The sequence below is a fragment of the Larimichthys crocea genome, chromosome XIX (assembly GCF_000972845.2).
Source record: "Larimichthys crocea isolate SSNF chromosome XIX, L_crocea_2.0, whole genome shotgun sequence".
In the NCBI taxonomy this organism is placed as follows: Eukaryota; Metazoa; Chordata; class Actinopteri; family Sciaenidae; genus Larimichthys; species Larimichthys crocea.
This window is the reverse complement of record NC_040029.1, coordinates 8,875,542-8,895,633: the sequence shown is the minus strand read 5'-3', so window position 1 is coordinate 8,895,633 and position 20,092 is coordinate 8,875,542. Positions and strand designations below refer to the sequence as shown.

The 20,092-nt window shown below is 44.7% G+C and overlaps 1 protein-coding gene across 1 annotated transcript in view; it reads right to left on the bottom strand.

The window, feature by feature from the left end:
- Positions 1–20,092, bottom strand: part of ptgfrnb (prostaglandin F2 receptor inhibitor b) — a 67,245-nt gene that overhangs the window by 14,742 nt on the left and 32,411 nt on the right. The window contains exons 7-12 of the mRNA XM_027291583.1: positions 14,566–14,712; positions 14,312–14,472; positions 14,104–14,224; positions 13,234–13,453; positions 12,961–13,148; positions 7,590–7,697 (exon numbers count right to left, since the gene is read on the bottom strand). Coding sequence (XP_027147384.1) covers positions 7,590–7,697; positions 12,961–13,148; positions 13,234–13,453; positions 14,104–14,224; positions 14,312–14,472; positions 14,566–14,712 — 945 coding nt within the window. The remainder of the gene's footprint in view (positions 1–7,589; positions 7,698–12,960; positions 13,149–13,233; positions 13,454–14,103; positions 14,225–14,311; positions 14,473–14,565; positions 14,713–20,092) is intronic.

Genomic DNA, 20,092 nt, shown 5'->3' with positions numbered 1-20,092 from the left:
TGTTCATAACTACCATTACTCAACTATTGTGGCTTGTGGACACTGGTGGTTCCAACTAGATCATTAAAAATAAGAAAATCAATATCAAGCAAGCTCAAATTCAGCTGCCGAGCTGCTTAATGTTCGACCTTTACAGTCGTGTATCAGCATAACGTGAAGACGCGTCGCTTTATCGATGTTTGACTTGGCATGTATTTAAAAAAAACAAACAAACAGAAGATTCAGATTTTGTCGGAGGGATAAGTTAGCAGCGTTTGAAGCCCTCATTACAAAGATGGATGCACATTTGAGAGTTCAGTGGTGTAAAAGCCACTGGCAATGATCTAGAAATGAGTCATCCTTCACTGTATTCTCCACACGTGGAAGAGAGCACCAAGAGAAGGCAGATACAGATCTGATTGGCTTGACCCTGACAGCGAGGGCATCCGGTGGCTCTGTTATGCTATGGAGGGGCATTCTGGGTCCACTTGCCCCTTTAGAGGGACGGGGTGACGAAGCCTAGTGCATAAAAGGAGACTGAATGGTTCGATAAGCAGTGATTTTGCACCAATCTCCACCTGTAGCGCCGCCCAGATGGCTCAATTGTGCACAATTTGTGAGCCGCATTGGGTAGAACTTTTCTAAGAAAGCGACTGGCGTCCAAGCAAGTTGGAAACGAGAACGCTCTCAGGAGAATCTGGCGAGCGGATTTCGATGAAGTGCTACATGAGAGTTCAGGAGATGGTAAAATAATAAGTTTCTTAGGGAAATTTGGCTGCGTCGGACGGACAGACGGGCGCTAAGACGGAGGAAAGGCTCTGGATTAAAGCTGTTCTTAAATGAACTCCGCAGCTCACCAGAAATAGTTAAAACTCATTTCGTCCCTCCGTCATCCGCTCTCACCACTTCATATTCTTAACTCTCCATCCTCTCTTCATCCCTCTCTGTTCATCGGCTCGTCCCATTCTCTCTGTGGCCACTTTGTTAGAATTCACTGCCTTTTCTCTCCTCCTCGTCGTCTCCTCTCTTTAGGAAACTTTGCATGCTGTTCTCGAGCCACTCTTCCTCCATTTACTGCCTCCTCTATTCACTCTCTTCCACTCTTGCTCACTTTAACAATCTGTTTCGCTCCCTCCACTCCCACCTTCTCTCTCTCTCCCTCTCTCACCATCTCGCCGTCTATTCTTTCTCTACCTCGTTCTGTCTCCCTGGCCGGCTAACGGAGCGTGAGATTGGCTAATTAACGGCTGCCTGTCGGCCCTGCAAAGACAGCTGGGTAATTTGGTGAGAGTGGAGAAGAGGGAGGGAGGGAGGGGAGACCGAGGAGGAAACGAGGAGCAGAGTAGCCAAAAAGAGGAGAGATGGCTCGATGTATCGTTATATTTATCACAGAGTTATTTTAAAACACGATTTAGGTTTTTAATCACCTGTCCCTGTGTGCTTCTGTTGTACTCGTTAAAATGTGAGCTTCACTTGCGGAACGATGGCGCGGAAATGGTGCGAGCAAACACGTAGGGACATTTTTGAATCGTGCGTCTGGCCACCTGCTGAAGGTAAGTCCAATATCGACTCCACTCTGTTACAGCTTCCACCAACTCCTGAAGGTAAGATCTGGCTCTTAGCTATGAAATGTTCCACTAAATTTATCTGTCCGCCGTTTAATGCTGGACAGGAAAGTCTGTTTCCAAAAAGTTAAGAACACTGAGAATGACCCAACGAGTGGGCTACAAGAAGCTACAGCACCGCTCTGAGCTCAAAGCCTTGGGCAGGCTTTCCATCCTTTTCCAGCTGTCATTCTCTGAAAAATGGAGAAACCCAAGAGATTTTTGGCGGATAAATGGAAGGTTAATTGCTCGATCAACTAGTGTCCAACACCGGGAACCCAAGACACCAGAATTTACCAAGAATCCATGCCAACCTTTACTCTTTTTAAGGGAAACTACCTGCAGGTTTTTCATCCCGGCGGCACGGTTTGTTGGTTGTTGTTGTTGGAAATTGTTCAAAAAAGGGCAGGCACTTTCATAAAACACAGGCCAGGTGATTGAATAAACCATCTGTCCATCAAACCTTAACCAAATCATACCAGTGAACATGTAATGTAGTCAAACTCCCCACTAAGTGGCAGTCACACACACCACACCTGTAGCTCACGCCCTAGCTGCCAGTACTTCCTCACGGGATGCCGATTGGTCCAAACCAATGCGCTTGGACAAAAGATGGATTATCACCTGATCTTCAAGATCTTGCAAGTCCAGCGACCTCGCACAGTTTTGAACATTTGTATCATCGTGATCTCTGGTTAAAAGTTGAGTTTACTGAATTAGATGATTAGCTCTCCAACATCGGCCTTATTTTTCTTTTTCTGAGCCTACACAGTGAGTGTCTGTGCGAATGAGCCTGTGAAGAACAAAGCTCTATTTTCTCCCAGGGGGAACAGAGTGCCATGCTGTTATTTTAACAGAAGAATATAAAAAAAATAAAAAAAAAGAGCGTCATGTTGAAAAGACACAAACTGTCACAGTTTCAGTGGCAGGACTTCAGAAAGGAAAGAAAAATATCTGTAATGGTGATGTCATCTCACTACCGCTGAGTTCGAGTGTGTGCAGCGTCTCGCTAACACACACACACACACACACACTGTCATGGCTGCAATAACATGCCAGTCATTCCTCTGGTAATGAAGGCTGTTGTGTCCGCGTGCAGCAGCATGCTGAGATAGCACATCAAAAGCAAAACAACTCCGGGGTCAGAAAGACGGTCAATCATGACCCATTCTCTCTCGTTTGATTAATGACTAAAAGATTTTACAAACCGAGGAAGAACAGGACGTGAAATGTGTCCACGTTTGATTCAGGTGTCACAGGAAGTGATGAAAGTAGTGACTACGCTTGAAGTTTCAAAGTAAAACGAAGGCATCATCACGCCTGAAAGTCTCTCTCCGGCACGCACCACGCTGGATTCCCGAGAAACAATCACCCACCATCTGCTGCGTGGAGGCACCAACGTGTGAAACTGCTCGGTGCGACTTCGACATAAACAAGATTTAAAAGTTTAAAAGCCCTTCTAGAAGCTGCTCATAACACCAGAGTGTTGGGTGGTACGAACAAAGCAATATACGGATGATTTACTCCAACTGTTCTTAGAGCAGGGGTGTCAAACATATGGACTGTGGGCCAGAACTGAACCGCCAAAGGGTCCAAAGAAACAGAACAACTTTTGAGTTTATAGGTTTATTTATACCAGTCAATCAAAGACTTAATCCTGCATAACTTTAAGGCTTAATATAATCTGAACAGGTGAGTTGTATATAAATTCACCCTCAAATGAAACATGGGGACTTATGGAGACTGACTCACTTCTGGAGCCAGCCTCAAGTGGACATTTGAGGAACTGCAGCTACAGTCACAAAGGTCTGGTCTGGTCTCAGTCTGGACTAAATGACCCAACAACCAAGGACTCTAACCTGAACCCAACCCGACTAAAACTGGCAACTCATAAAGCAACGTGAAGCCTAGTGAGACTCTGGACATAAATCATCTTAATGCTGCTGGTTGAGGACATTTCAGTCTTATAGTCTTGATGTATAGGTCCTATGTGGACTCTAATCTGTAGAAGATTTCCTTACAGTTCATGTAAGGTCTCTCTCTGGCACACACACACACTTGTGTATTTACCTGTAAGTAAAGCCTCACGAATAAAAGCCTAAATCAGCACCATGGTGAATATGATCACTGACTAAGCAGTGAGGAATAATGTGGGGTATTGTGTGTGTGTGTGTGTTTCACCATGCCCGTCATAAAACAAGCTCCAACAGGTGAGCCGTTTCCAGACACTTATAAAGAATGTGACACACGATGTTGCTCAACCTTTCTAGAAATTTCCTGAAGCTTAACTGTGTCAGAACAATGAGCTGGAAACCAATCGCCTGTTTAGCAACACATACACACACAGACACGTCAACACATGTTTTCACACTATAATGACACAAGTGGAATAAATGTATTGACCTGGAATCTGAACGCAGGTAAGGCGGGGACAAAGGTGCTGCCACGCCCAACGAAAAGTGTGTGTGTGCGTACACACACGTGGCTAAGGAAACCTGACGAAGTGAAAGTCTGGCTGTTGCCCAACGGCAACGCCACACCTTTGTTGATACAAGTCACTCCAGTTTGCTAATTAGTCTACCCAACCTACCTGTGTGTCATCGCCCTCGTGACACCATCGGTTATTTCACCTGCCTTACAAACTCAATCAGTAAACACTGGTACGGGCAGTTATAAGTTATAGTTATAGAACCACACTGTTGACACACCGTAGTTTATTTTGACTCACTTTTATCCCACATACGCCGTCCTACTGCCACAGATACACACAAGAGATTTCGATTCAACCGCTGCTGAAAACAGTCCCCAACAAAGACACTGTTTTCTTCCCGTTTCAGTAACTTTTGTCAAAAACTACAGCTCCCAGCTGATTTAAGAACAACTTTGACCCTTTGGTTTCTCCATCTTGTTCACTAGGACTGATTTTCTGACTCAGATTATTAATAAATTAAAAGTAACACCACTCCATCAAATCCAGAGAAAGATTTCTGGCTCTTAAGTTGCTTAATGCAGCCAACTTTATCTGGTACAGTGAGTCTAAACCAACACAGAGCAACAAAACAAAACAGCTGCAGGCTGTACGTCCAAAACAAGGAGCTGAAAGACGCCAAAAAGCTGTAGCTACTGTTTACCTGTGGTTTCTTATTCCAACTACTACAACCACGATCTGATAAAGATAGGACGTGGAAACTTGTGAAAGTGTATCAGCTGTTTATGGGAACTCTGAAAGATAGAGCAACCCGCATTGGCACAAAGTATTTAAGGTGTAACCCTTTGTCCAAATGTCACAGATGTGTTGAAACGATTCGTCACGTTTACCACCTGTCACAGGACACGCACACCATGAAACAACATGAGTCATGGTGACTGCAAAGGAATCCTATCCTTGCACGTATTCAAACTTGTGCCACCACCCCAAAAAAAAAAACCCCAAAACCCCAATGGTTACATTTGAAAATTTCAACAGGAACATGTCTTTCAGAACACAATGTCCCTGTTATAATCAACAGACCTCACTGGGGACACTTTGTGCAGACTTTTTCCAGCAAAAAGTAGTCCCAATAACACCTGTTCACAGTCAGATCCACACCAGTAACCAGGACAACTTCATTTTTCATTCCCCCTCCCCAAAAGTTCTCCAACACACTGCTCACGGTGTTGTCTCACTTCCAGTGATGTTTTGCAGCTTTATCTTTGTACAGATACAAAATAATAATACTCCACAGAATGTTATGGAGTATTGCGCTGCATAACTTAATGATTTGGTGTCAATATTAGGTGTGACAATGTTTACTGTGTTAACATGAAGTTCTGTTGTCTGCTTTGGAGGTCTCTTTTCCAGGTTTCTTCTTCATCTCTTTGGAAGAGTTAAATCTGGGGCAACTGGACCTGGTTGAAGATCCATGAAGACCTCTACATAAGAGATTCTTCTTCAGTTCTGACCTGAACCGATGGTGAAACGTCTTCATGGATCTACAACAAAAGTCCAGTTGGCCCAGATTTAACTCTTCCAAAGGACTTTCTTTGTCATCCTTTCGTTACATCCAACTCAAACATTGGAGTCATTGAGATAATGTTTCCGTGTGTGTCATTGTGTGTCTGTCTCATCTTCACAGTTCTTCAGAAGTGGTGACCAAAAGGGACTTTTACGTCCTCCTGGAACTTTTTTGATTGAAAAAGGCAAAACCTGAGAAAATACACCTTTATTCGCCGTTGTATGACAGACGATACAACTTCTAAAAACCACTCTTCACAGTCACACGTCTACTGCCAGGAACAAAAACAGTAATACAGTATATTTAAGCTGTCCTTGCCTCCCTCCTTCCTTCCTATAGTGAACACATCCAAGCGTAACTTCCCTGTCAGCTGTGATGCTGAGGGGGGATTTCTTCCCATGGAGCAGCTGTCTGAGAGGAGCATGCTCCACAACCACCAACCCACAAATCTCTGCAGTGTTTCCACCACTGCGAGTGAATATTTATGTTTATGTATGCCCGTACTTCACATGCACTCACACACAAACATGCATTCCTGCGAGTGGGACGCAGGCAAGACATGGCGATCTGCTCTGTAACGTTATTTCCAAACAACCAAACACCAAGCGCTCGAACGAGGAGGCGAGGTATGGAAAGCACATGTTGGACGTTAAAAGGAGGATGCACAGAGAGGAAGAGACGCTGACAGATGGACAGAGGGAGGTGGCGAGAGACGCATGACATCATGTGATGTGCTTAAGTTGAAGAGCATGGGGTGATGAGGAAGAGGAGGGAGGAAAGAAAGATGGATGGATGTTTAGAGTGAGGGAGGAAAGGAAATGAGGGGGTGGGACAGAAGGAGAAAAAGATAAATGGAGCGAAGGGGGCATGGCGGTGGTTTACGCTGCAGATGGTTCGTTTCTAAAGAGTGATGGAGGTTGCATTGCAAATTATTCATTTCTTTTAACGGCATCCAGCATTTCCCCTCGTATGGGGAATATGCAGCGGTGCAAAGTAACCAAGCACATTTATTTCACTGTACAAGATTTTACTGGTTTTGGGCAACACAGTGAGAGCTGGAGAGTGTTGCGGCAACCCGTTGGTTATCTACACATCCAGCAGCCACAGAGCAAACGTTAACATCCATTTGGAGTCATGTTTAAGTCCACCCGATGACGGGAAGAACCATATTCACGCTCCTTTTAGCTCCGCTTTTGGTCTCCACCAGCTGACGGCAAATTCTGATTCAGCGGCAGCTGGCGAAAGATCAAGATATTAAGATCTAAGATTAGCAATTGTGGGTTATTCTCTTCTCTGATCAGGACGGTGGTGGTTTCTTTTAGTTTGTACCTAAATTTCAAGTTCAGCACAGCTCAGATTAGCTCATAAAATACCAAGAGATCGGTTCTGATTGGATCTCTTCCCTTCCTCTCTTCACATATTTAACTAGTTTCTAGATGTTTCCTTAATAAATCAGTTTTTATTTAGTTATCTTCTAGTTTTTCGTCAGTGATGAAGTGGCTAAACCATTCGCCAACTCTGTCTGTACAGTACAGCGAGTTTGTGAGGGGTGGGACTAAACCAAAACAGTCTCATGCTGTGTATCCAAAACAATGAGCTGAAAGACGCTAAAAAGGCCGTAGCTACTGCTTTCCTGTGGTGTCTTATTTCCTCATTAATCTGATTCAAAGCAACCAAGTTGGAAAGGTGAGGGATACATCAGTATTGTAATCTACAGCGCAAGAAGAAACCAGTAATTCAAGCTTCAAACACACACGAACACAAAAGAAAGTGAAACCATTTAAAAGTGTGTGTGTGTGTGTTTGTGTACACCAACAAGAGTCTGTTTCATCTGTACAACCATTTGAAATCCAGTACTCACGTCATTCTTATTAGCAGTGCTGTTGACAGCTCGGGAGGTGAAGAATGCAGGAGGAGTGTGTGTTTGTTTGTGTGTTTTATGCATGAAAACATCTATCTAAGTATGTGTGGTCTACCTGTGTGTGTGTTTGTGTGTGTGTTTGTATTGTACCAGTCTTTGGTGAGGATCCAGAGACGCTGAGTGAACACTCCAGCTTGGCGGTTTCCCATGGATAAACACTGTTGACGTCTGATTGGATGCCGATGGAGAACGACGGGCCTGCAACACACAAACGCATCAGCTGAAATAAACTTGAGTCCAAGAACATTTGACACAGAAAGCGAGATCAAAAGGATTCATTCAAACACACACGCTGTTTTTAAATCTACATATAGTATAACTCTGCATGCACGTCTCTGAGGAACGGCAGTAGATGAGAAGCCTAACGGTGCAAAGCAAACACTGCTTTAAAGTCGGAGTCTACTGGTGTAGACCAAAATAGATTAAAGAGCAACTAACTACGAGCACAAACACAGCCAGCAACGCTGATAACAACATTCATGATGTCATAAAGATTCAGATTTAGGTTGCTGTGTGTAGAATCTGTGGACCACCAACTGGTTCTGCTGCCCAGCGAAGTATCAGTTTGTGTTCAACCACGTTTTGGTCACGGTCAATCTATCAACATCAAGAAATCATCTCTCTCTTTGCATGTAAAGAGTTGTGATTGGATATTCAAGAGCCCAGCGAGCTAATGGTCATCTGATGGTCAGTAATGGATGGCCACAAGCCGGAAACGCTTTAGTCTAACGATAAAGCTGTTCTATAATGCTAGTTGTTCCTTCTTGCACCTTGGAAGTAGGTGACAGAAACCCCTAAACCCTAAAATTGTAGCTTTGAAACTTGGGATTAGGTCTCAAGTTTGGTCGGTTTAGTAGAACAAGGTATCTCAGTTTCAGGTCCATGTCCATAACCCAAAGATATTCAGTTTTCTGTCATAGAGGACTAAAGAAACCAGAAAATAATCGATTAATCGACTGTCAGTGCAGCTCAATTACTAAGTTACCCTGATTTTTCCACTCCCTCTCAGCACTTTGGCTGACCTTTGGCTTTTTCGAATGTGCGTAGAAGGTGGGACAGGCTAAAAATCCAGTCATTCGTCACAGTTTAATAAAGATTAAATGCCTAAAGCCCCTGCTCACAGCGTGGGGATGCTACAAGGTTCAGGTTACAGAAGTGTTAAGACGGATCACGAGTGAAGAACGCTCAGGAAGAGACTCTAAAATCACAAGGCTTGACCGCGTTTGAGGAAATTTCTGAATCTCATGGAAATTTCTCATAAGATAAGCTGTTGTGCAGGTCTTTTCACAGCAGACATTTTGACTTGTCATAGTAGGAAAAGCAGTTAACAAAGAGACCCAGTAAGCCGACACACTGTGACAGCGAGCCAACACTCCCACTGTGACGTGTCAACATGTTCTCATTGGAAAATAAAAGCCAATTCTAATACTGTGCATCACGTTTTGATGTTTTATTGTCAAAATTTAGGACTGATGATCTAGACACGGGCCACCAAATCTTTGACAAGGAGAAACTTTGACTTAAATATGACATGGGATGACGGATGGGTCATTAGGAATCACCCTGATCCCTCCAAAAGTCACCGCGGGCTTGTGATACTTTGATCTGGACTCAAACATTGGTGGGGCAGATGGACTGGTGGAAAAACAGATGGGTAGACAAACCAACTGCTATTCTTGGACCGAGATACTAGTGCTATCTGGCTATGTGCTCACTGCACTGTAAGGACATAACTGCTGTCTGTAAAACATTAACTCTAATGTACAAATTCACTCACGTTCCGAGTGTGGAAAGCCTGACTGACGGCGGCTGCAGAAAGCTACAGTCGTGTCGTGTTTTCTTCGGTAACATTTAAAATGTTCTGACAGTTTCCTCCCAAGAATGCTGCATTACTCATGCTGTCGTGTGCAGACAACGTACTGTATAATACATGCACTCGCTCTGGCTGCATAAACACCATGAGGATAAATATAAAACATCCTCCTTGGGTGTAGGCACTGGGCAGCTACACACACAGAATATGCAGTTCCTTCTTTGAGGCACCTTATATTGACTTTGAGGGAGTTTCTAACCATCATCAGCATATTTAGCACCTCACTTTTCTGTTTCTGTTGGTGTGTTGTGAGCTGTTTTTGTCATCCTGCAGCAACACCTGCAGAAACACCTTCCCAACCTCTGCAAAACAATGTGCTGAAAACTGACGTATTTGACAACTTCAACTGTTAAACCATCCAGCAAACTCCCAGTGATTTCAGCTTCCATGACGAGCAACACAGGATTCATTACTTTTTTTTTTACACGTCCACCAAACCAACACGATTAAAGAAGACATTTCTTTCTGCTACGTGAGTCGTATGTTGGGTTTTTGTGATATTTTCCCACCGATTTCTCTGAAGGTGTTTTAACCACGTTATGCAAACCACTTATTTGGAGCACACCCAAAACAGTTACAGTAGGTCAAACTGGTTTATAAATATTTAGTGTATCAAGACCGAGACTTTGAGGGGTCGAGACCGTTTCTTTTTTTAATGAGCTGCTTCATAAACAGTTTGATTAGTTGGGAGAACTTTGCGTCTGTCGACCCGTGGTTAAACCTCGACGTGACCTCTCTTTAGTTTTTTGTGACATGCAGGTGTTTGCTCTATAACTACAGACGGTCAACAAGTATTTTCAGTTAATTATCATTAACTGTGGCGGGAAAAACTCGACATTATTAAGCGATTAATATGGAAACACTGGTGATATCCCCACAGCTGTGGTCTTGTCCATTCTTGAAATGAAATCCTGAGTCATCTTTGTCGAAAACCGAAACGAGACGACAAATTTAGAAGCTGGGTACGTGAAATAAACAAAGCCAGAACACAACAGGTAGAGTATCAGAGTTTAGTCCATGAATCCACCTGGATAGTCTCAGTTTCAGAGACATTTCAGGCTGACTGTCGAGAGGTTTGATTGATCTGATCGTCTGATTGGTGGCTCAACTTCTCAGCAGCAGGTGGACACCCTTGTGATTTGGCTGAGAGACCTGACAGAATAACTCAGCTAATTGTCGCTTGCTGCCGTTCACAGCCTACGTGATGTCACCGGGAGGAAGGTGGCTGTCTATCGTTCTTCATCCATTTACTCCTTGAATTCTGGTCTTTTTGTCAGGACGTCAGGCGGCGTCCCAGATGTGTCGTCGCTTGTCATCCACTATGAGACACCACACAGAGCAACGCGATGGACTGACGCTCGCCTCTGTCAGATCGGGCTGAGCGAAGCTGCATGTTTCTCCTCTCCGGATGCTTCATATTTATGTTGCCACCCGTCCACAAAAAAAAAAAAAAAAAAATCACTTAAACGCTGAATTATTGAACAGCAAATGTGCTGGTGAGACTTGGCACTTCCACATACGTCGATCCCGGCAACACACGTCTGAAACATTCAAGATTCAGCTGGAACCTTGGGAGACATGCCAGTTTGTAGATGCGCTCGTAACACACACACACGCACACACACACACACACACACACACACACACACACACACACACACACACACACACACACACGACTGAGAGCACAGGACCTCCGTCCCCTAAGGCATGTATAAGGGTTTCTCGAAAACTGCTCAGCTTGAAGCTTAAACACTGTCAGTGTGTGTATGTGTGTGTGTGTGGGGTCAACTCAAAATGTTCGACTTGGATAGACACACTTGAAAGATTACACACACACACACACACACACTTGTGCAGGCAGAGAAAGGAAAGCAAAGCGGCGGTGCAGATCTCCGCAGCTGGATGATTGGCCAAAGGGCTTCACTTTGAAGATGTCCCAGAGAGAGAGGGAGTGAGGGGCGAGGGAGGCAGAGGGAGACGCATGGTGAGAGAGTGAACGGGGGAGGGAAAAATGGAAAACGATGGAGAGAGAAAGAGGAAGTGATGCTCAAGGGCTCCTTCCCTCCCCAGAGAGAGAGAGAGAGAGAGAGAGATGTTCAGTCTCTCTCTCCTTCTCTGCTGAAAGTCTTGGAGGCTTTTTGCCTCCTACAAACCTTCAGCTCAGATGGTTCGAAACGCTGCAGCTCGTCTTCCAGCAAAGATGTGGAGCAAACTAATGTGTAGGGAGGAGGAAGAAGAGGAGGAGGAGGGACTACACAGTGTACACACAGTAACTAACCCAGTAGAGGCAGGTCCCGGTGTAAATATTCAAGATTTAAGTGGCAGTAGCTTCGTCCATCGGGATTTAACTTGGGAACTGATTCAAGTCCAGCATGGAGCGTAGGCTGGCAGCAAGGTACCGAATCTCTAACTGCCCCAGGGCGCCCAGCACTCCACTCTCCCTCCACATTTGCAGGTCTATGAGCCCTTTGCGTGTGTGGTCATATGTGAAAACCGTTGAGCAATCAATAAAGTTATTCTTTTTTTTCATATAGATCCCTTAAATTTGGTGATTAAAAACAAGTGTGACACCTTTACCGGTTGAAAAATCATAAGTTTGCACCGGGTGTTTTATTTTGAAAAATCGACTGGATTCTCTGCACCTGACTTTCTGGCCCGGCTCGATCCGCTCCGTGCCGATCGACGTGGCAGCTCACAGCGTCCCGTCAAAAAATAAAACAGCCGCTTATTCTCCACGGAGCCGAGCACGGAGCTACTTCTGAAATGTGTGGGGTCACAAACATCGTCTAAAGAAAGGCTGGACACATTTTAGTTAACTCACTAGTTTAGTTAGTTAAATGTAGTGACTGAACACCAATTAAAACCTAATTTTCAAAATAAATCTTCAGTTTCTGGTTACTTCCTGGCCGACATATGGCAGCACTGATACATGTGTGTTTGAAACGACTTGTAATAAATCAGATTTTATCATTTATTTATTAATTTTTTAACATAATTCTATGAATAATTTGTTGTTCTTGTGTTCTACTATCTTTGATAATGCTTTTATTTTGAAATAATCTCACCCTTTGTCCTCCTCAGTCCACTCTTCCTCCTCCTCCTCCTCTGATGCTCCTTCCTCCTCCCACTGACTCCCACTTCCCACTTAGATCAAAGAAAGTTAAGTAGGCCAGCGGCTGTGGTTTAAGGTGTGTGTGCATCTTTTATTTTTGTACATTATTAGGGAAATTATGTTGATTATCATTAACACTGTGTGGGTGGGAGGTGTGTGTGTGTGTGTGCATATCGCGCTGCTTACATGTTTCTATTAATAGACGGTTAACACGGATTCGTTCTCCCGTATTTCTTTGTTTAGTGTTTTGAAAGTGAATCTGTGACTGACTCGAAAGCGGCTTCAGATGAATAATGGATGTTGCGTTTAGTCGTCTGTTATGCTCTTTGCACACAGCCTGGTGGCAGGAAATTTCCTGAAATAAGCACAAAAGAAATCTAAAGGGAAGTCTGACCCTTGACCCGCCTGTGCTGCTGGTTTCCTCCACGTCCATCACTTGGTGTGCCACCAATGAGCGGCTGCTGTGGACTCACCGTTTTCTTGAAAGTCGATCTTGACCTTGTTGGACTCCGCGCTGGCGACCTTGGTCCACGCTTGTCCCAGCTGCTGTTTGGTCCACGCGGTGATGTCGCACCAGTAGAAACCTCGGTCGGACAACTGGACGCCCGCCAGGCGAAACCGAAACTCTGCTGGACCGGTCTTTGCCAGAACCAGACTGTCTCTGATGGGCACAAGAGAGAAAGAGGGATGAGTGCATTTCAAAATAAAAGCCCATCATCGTAAAGTGAGTGTGAGCAGGTCGGTACCTCCTGTTGGGGTCGGTGGCTCCTCCGTGCTGCATGATGTTGTCAGGGCTGAGCGTCATGATGGTTCTCACGGTGCTCTCGAAGCCTTCCTGCGATTGGATGAGCACCGAGTAACCCACCTCGCCGAGGTTCTCCGTGGCGACGGTGCAGCTCATCTCGAAGGTAGCCCCGCCCACGGAGGCTTCGCGGACGTGTTTGGCAACGACGTTCAGAGAGGGACCTGAAAATAAGTCGATCAATCAGTTCACATCGTAACTCAGCCTGGCAGTGTCCGAGGACGGGAAATCCCCGAAGGGGGTGCAACAGGAAGCGATGCGCGGTTACACTTTGAACTTTTCCTGATTCAAAGCAGCCACACACACACACACACACACACACACACACACACACACACACACACAGATTACATCATGGCTCAGTTAGCTTAATTGAGGGCACCAACTGAGACAAGAGGTCTGTTGTTATGAAGTCTGGAGATGACATACAGACATAAAACTCAACAGCAGGACTGTTTTAATCATGAATGTGAGTTCATGTTTCTGAATTTACCCCAAAGGTGCCTCGTTAAATCAGAGAATACGACCTGGAGTATCAGGATGAAAACGTCAAAAATAATTCATTTTCTGCTCCGTGTCTTAGGTCGACCTGTGTTTTTATCTGTGTAAAGTCTGGAAGTTTCTACTAGTATCAATGTGTTGTTTTCTCCTAGTGTCTAAACCAGATTATTTTGTTGATGCATTTCCTTCCCCTTCATGACAAACAGAGCACCTACTGTTCAAATGATTCAATGCAAAATGCACCAAACAGAAGAAATCACAGCTTGATGATGAGCAACGACGACAGGAGGGAACGTGAACAAAGCTTCCTTACGTTTGGTGACCCACTGGACGGTCTGCGCTGAGCTCTGGTGCTCCGTGGTCTTCACCAAGTCGCCCTGGCTGGTAACTGTCCAAGAAGACACGGCGCAAACGTACTGGCCCATGTCGATCTCCTACAGACAGAGAGACAATGAGTCAGCGATCAGACCGATACACCATTTCCATCAGTGTTCACGTCCGCAGCTCTCCCTTTTTTCTACCTGTGTGCGTAGGAATCGCAGTTTGAACGTGTTGGGGTGGACTCTGGTCAGAGACAAAGCGCCGCTCTTCAGCCTGTCAGAGTACGTCGGTCCCGGCAACAGGTTGCCGTAGCCGTCCAGGGAGCCAATGGGATGCGAGGTCTGGGGATCGTCCCCTATGCCTGCAGGTAAATTGGACAGATTGAAATGAGTAAGTCTGTAACTGCTCTTTAAGGAATTCGATGGAATAAAAAACACATGCAAGGTTGAGGTACCAGGAAGTGTGGTGTGCTCCCACATGACGCCAAGTCGGCCTTCCGGAGGTAAATGGGTAATGTTGGTCACGTGACATGCCAGCTCTGTGGGTTCAGCCGTCACCTGGGGGTTCAGGATGGCTTCAAGGGTCAGCGTGAAGTTCGGCTCTGGGGAGAAAAAGTGAGAATTAGATGATGTAGTTTCAACATTTAGATGCTTTAAATGACAGAAGTGTCTGTAAATTCGAAGTCATTTGCAGTGTTTATGTCAGCTACAATGACCACTTGCCACAATCTTTTCCAGTAACTGAAGCAACACACATTCCTAATTTCCACAAAGAGGTGGAACAAGTAGGCTACAACCAGCAAACACGCCCGAAAAAACATCTGAAAGAATGTAACAAAAGCCCAACCCAAAACCTTTGTGAAACTGAAGAACGGTTGCTGAAAAGAAGGGTATTGTACTGTACCACAAAGTGGAACAGCTTTATGGCTCAGCTCTCAACAATACCAAAGCAGCCAGTAATGGCTTTATGGTCAGCCTTTTGTTTCCTCTCCGTCAATAAAACCCTGTCAGACATGAACGTCGGTATGGAAATGTTGCACGACTTTGAATAAGCAGCCCAAGGCAATTTTCATGACAACAAACCTTCAACGTGGCTCAAGTCAGAATTAAAGGCTGTAACAGGAATGCAGCGCAAAGGTAAAAGCGGTGAACTACTCTTTACATTGTTATCTTGAACCAGCGTAAAGGACGGCATCGTCTGCGAATGTAATGATCCAAATCGATCGAGTTAACGTCTTTTTATAAAATACTCCATCTGTTATTTTGTTTTATTTTTCCTCATTTGGACGATTCTTCCATGTGACCATGGAAAGAAAGAGGAGCTACTTCTGTCGCATGGACATGGTTTGACAAAGACCAGAAAACAGACCCTCCAGGAATTTGCGATGTTGCGATTTGCAACTTCAGTGAATCCCCGTGAATTCAGAGCGGTGTTGCAATTTTAACCAATCACCACAATTTTTCCGCAACTTCCGCGCAGTCTGCCCGGGGGATTGAACTTGGCGGGTCAGGGATGGCCGCACGGTGCAGGAGGATCCCCTCGTGGGATCTCTCCCTGGCACATTCTGGGTTGGCTTGGAAAGGCTCGGGGTCGAAGGTACCGCGAGCTTTACAGCGCCCTCACGCCCGGACCTCGCCGCTTCCCGGGGCTGTGGACTTAGTGCTCGCTGCGCCCTCTCCGGGGCTCGCACCGCAACTTTCACTGCAATTTTTTTGAAAACCTTATGCAACATCAGGCATTTTAAGCCGCAACTATTTCAAAAAAAGGCCCATGAAATCCTGGTGGGACTGAGAAAACAACAATTCCAACAGGGAACTCTTCTATCATCCATAAAGAAATTGTTTTCACAGTTCAGTGTAGGGGGAACTTGCACAAAAGCCCCGACCTCGACCCAATCTTGCACCTTTTGGATGAACTAGTAGCGGGACGCAAAGTTAGCACCAGTCAGCAACCAAATCATGGTGAAATATTCAAGTGGCTTGTAGATTTGTGTCACTATTTGCACCCTGACTGAAACTCTTTATTTCCAGCCAGGCCTCATCATCATCACCCAACTTCAATGTAGGATCTCACTTATGCTCTTGTGGCTGAATGGGAGTAAATCCATGCAGCCACCTCCTGAAATCTTGTAGAAAAGCTTCCCAGACAAGTGGAGGCTGGAAAGAATCCGCATGAAGCTGACACACCTTTGGCCATGCACACACCCCAATGCAACTGCTTTCAAAGGAGGCCTCTATTGTTAAGAATACGTTTCTTTTCCATCTCTCAGGAGCCAAAGGAGGCGTTACCTCCGTCGCTAAGATCTATACATATAAGTATATTTAATTATTATAATTGTCTGTATCACTGGGCTGAAATTATTATTAGTTTCAAAGGAAGATGAATAACTCAAAGCTAATAATACCACACATCAAGTTACTGACTCTGCTGCCTTCCCATCCCAGCGGGGCGTTCCTTTCATCAGTCAGCAGTCCACAATCACACAAAGTGAATCCTGTTCACTGGTTTAGTCCCTAAAATAGAGCCAGACAACAGAAATAGACCTGCAATAACACTTTTTATTCTGTGAGATAAGGTGTGTATCAGTGTGTTTAATAATGTATGTGTGTGTGTGTGTGTGTGTGTGTGTGTGTGTGTGTGTGTGTGTGTGTGTGTGCAGGTGATGAGGCAGGTACTCTCTCAGTCAGACTTCCAGATTGCACTTTTACGCCTCAATGAACGGGAAGCGAACACAAAGATTTCCATCTTCCTAACTGTGAGATATCACTCTCACACACACACACACAATGTATATACAAAGAGTGACTCACACTCACACACACAGACACACAAGGGCATACCGACATGTACGACACAGGACACACACAGCAGAAACACTATAAATACAAGCTCGTACGTAAGAGTGTGTGTTTGGCCAAGGAGCAGTTTTTGAGTGATGTCACTTGGACGTCACACACACACACACACACACACCTCACGCACTGTCACCATCTGCTGTAAAACATGCACACACACACACACACACACACTTTGATCGATGAGAATGTGCAAAGCTTCCCCCGCCAATTAGCCATGCGCCTCACACACACACACACACACACACACACACACACACACACACACACACACACACACACACACACACACACACACACACACACTGAAATGTTTCCTTATTTAGCAGAGCGATATGAACACTCGACACCAGTTCAGCAGCTCTGATACTGTACAGCAGTGTACTGCATTTGACTGATACAGGATCTGATACAGTTCTATATTTTTATTAAAGCACATAATGACGCGGACGCGTTTGCACACAGATTTTGTACAAAATTTGGATTTTTTTTCCCGCTGGTTGACACTGCAGTTTCAGACATTTCAGGGACGTGCAAACACGTTAATATGACGATATCAAAGACTAAAAATGAGCTGCATGTGTACACATATTCCATTTCCAGTCTGTTGCACCGTGTCAATGGAGGCTCGTGTGAAATGTGAAATGTTTCCCATCGGCTTCACTTCGCAGCCACCAAGGTCGCGAATACGTTATATATCCATCTATATGCCTGTCAGACCTGGCTGACCTTCAGACATCTGTGCCAAAATGCTCATCTGTCTACTTTTATTTAATTAATTTATGTCCTAATTATTATTTATTTCACTTAGATATCTGTCTTGTCTTCAGTTACTTAAATTATTTTATGTACGTAAGTATAAAAATCAACAACACCGTCCACTGATTTCAGATATTATCGATTTCTTTCAGAAACCAGTGGGTGAAACCACGGATACGACGTCCATGCTTTATAAGATCTACGAGGATTATAATGTTATAATGATTGTCCCTTGTTTTTCTTTCTCCCTGCAGGACAAACATTTTAGAGTCCTGAGACTTTCTTCACAAACATGGCTGATGTATTTTTGCTTGAACTGGTAGGATAAAGATCAAACTTTCCTCCCATGACTCTCGTCGTGTTTTGCTTTTCAGCCCTGCAGATGACACAACACAGATATTATCGCACGAGTACGACAGTGATCTGATCCAGCACACAACAACCTACAATAACCGTGAGATAACAAACCAGCAAATATGGGAGATGGGTTTCCTGAAACAACCTGTGTAAATACATGAATCTCACGTTAAAGAGTCGGTGCTGACCTCACGACGTGTCCACATAACTGTACAGAGGTCAGCAGAGCGGAGGCTGTGTACAAACGAGCTTTAAGAAGAAGAAGAAGAGGCTCCATTAGCGAGAGAGAGGCAGAGCGAGGGGAAAATAGGTCAGTGTCAATAACACAACAAAGTGCTTTCATCTGCATCAAACTGCATGTGCTCGTTTTAAGAAGCCACTCGCCGTCACGGGCCGAATGCGGCGCTGACATTATTTGTCTGACTGGTGTGTTATGATCGTTATTTTTCCTGCTACAAATCATTTAGGAAACACGCCGCCTGCTCCGTTTAGATAATGAAACGCTGCTGTACTGTAACGGCTGCAACTAACAATTATTTTCATTGTGGATTAATCCATTGTTTGTGCCTCAATTAATCTTTTTAGCGCCTAATAAGTCAGCAAATGGTGAAAACACGTTGCCATGGTGCTGTTTGAAAACAGCCAAAGACAGGAAGGTGGAAAAACACAGACGAGACGCCGGAGCTGAGGAATAATTCACCGTGTTTCCTTAAAAATGCTCATCAAAATTCCTGCGGATTCATTTGAATCAATGGAATAATCGAGCAAACGTTGCAAAGACGGAGCGTTCAGCAGCTCTCTCGACCTCTGAGGGAAGAGTGGAGACCAAAAACAAAGGGAGAGTGGATATTAGACTTACATTCATCAGGTGGAGACAAACACGACTACAACAAAACACGCCTGGCAGGCTCGGTTATGGCAGACTTTGTTAACTTAACTAAATTTATGATCTTCCACCATCGATAAACGCTTCTCTGCGCCGTACGTGCGTCTGATTCGATCTGATCACGGTGAAATCCGGCAGTAACTGCTGGAGGTGGACAAATGTTTACTAATGTTGCCATGTCAATTAATTTATATGATTTTCTCTGAATGAACATCCCTGATGGTGAACAGAGACGAAGGTGAACCGCCAACCTTGGCAGTGACCTGTGCAGGGTGAGTTGCTTCCAGGAACTGAAGAATTCAGTTTTTTCTGCCAAAACAACCAACAGGCATGCGAGGCTCTCCGGTTTCACCGCGGCGTGCAGGCGCGTGCATGTGCGTGATATGAAAACCAGATACGAATACGCCACCCGAGCCGTTCCCCCCTCTCTCTGTCAACACTCAGTATGGACGGGAAGTACGGCTGACACACACTGAGCAGATGTATGTTTTTTTTTTTTTTTTTTTTGCATCACAACACAGCTAAAACAACATGTAATCTGATTACTGGGTGTGCAGGCACATTACAGCCATCTGTTATTACCCATGTCAGGCTTCCCCCCCAAATGACTTTGTGTTATCAGAGAGACAGCCACCCATTTCTGCACAGTCATAAAACCTGGAAATGAGTTTCTTAAAAAGGCACTTGTTAACAAATTCGGTTGTTTAACATCAGCGTGTAAGTGTTCAGTGGTGACTGAGTCTGGATTCTGCAACAATCCAAAGAAAATATTTAAATTTGGTTGAGGCAACCAGGGCGATACCAACTCAAGCTCCATCTCATCATCGAGAGGTGATAATTACTGAATATTTCCAAAATGAAACTTGACAATTTTCACACTCGATGTGATGCAGATGTTGAGGCAAGCCCGTCTTGGCACACTGCACGATATTTCCGAAGGCTTAATAATAATAAATACTCCTCGAATAATAGATGAAGAATCAATCCGCACAGACGAACCGCGAAACGTTGTGTCTGTGTACCCGGTATGCCAGCGCACACTGCGATTGGCATTGTCATGACTGGATGACACCCCTGTTAGTCAGGCTCCTTGTGAGGCCTCTTGGTGGTCTGTGAATCAGATC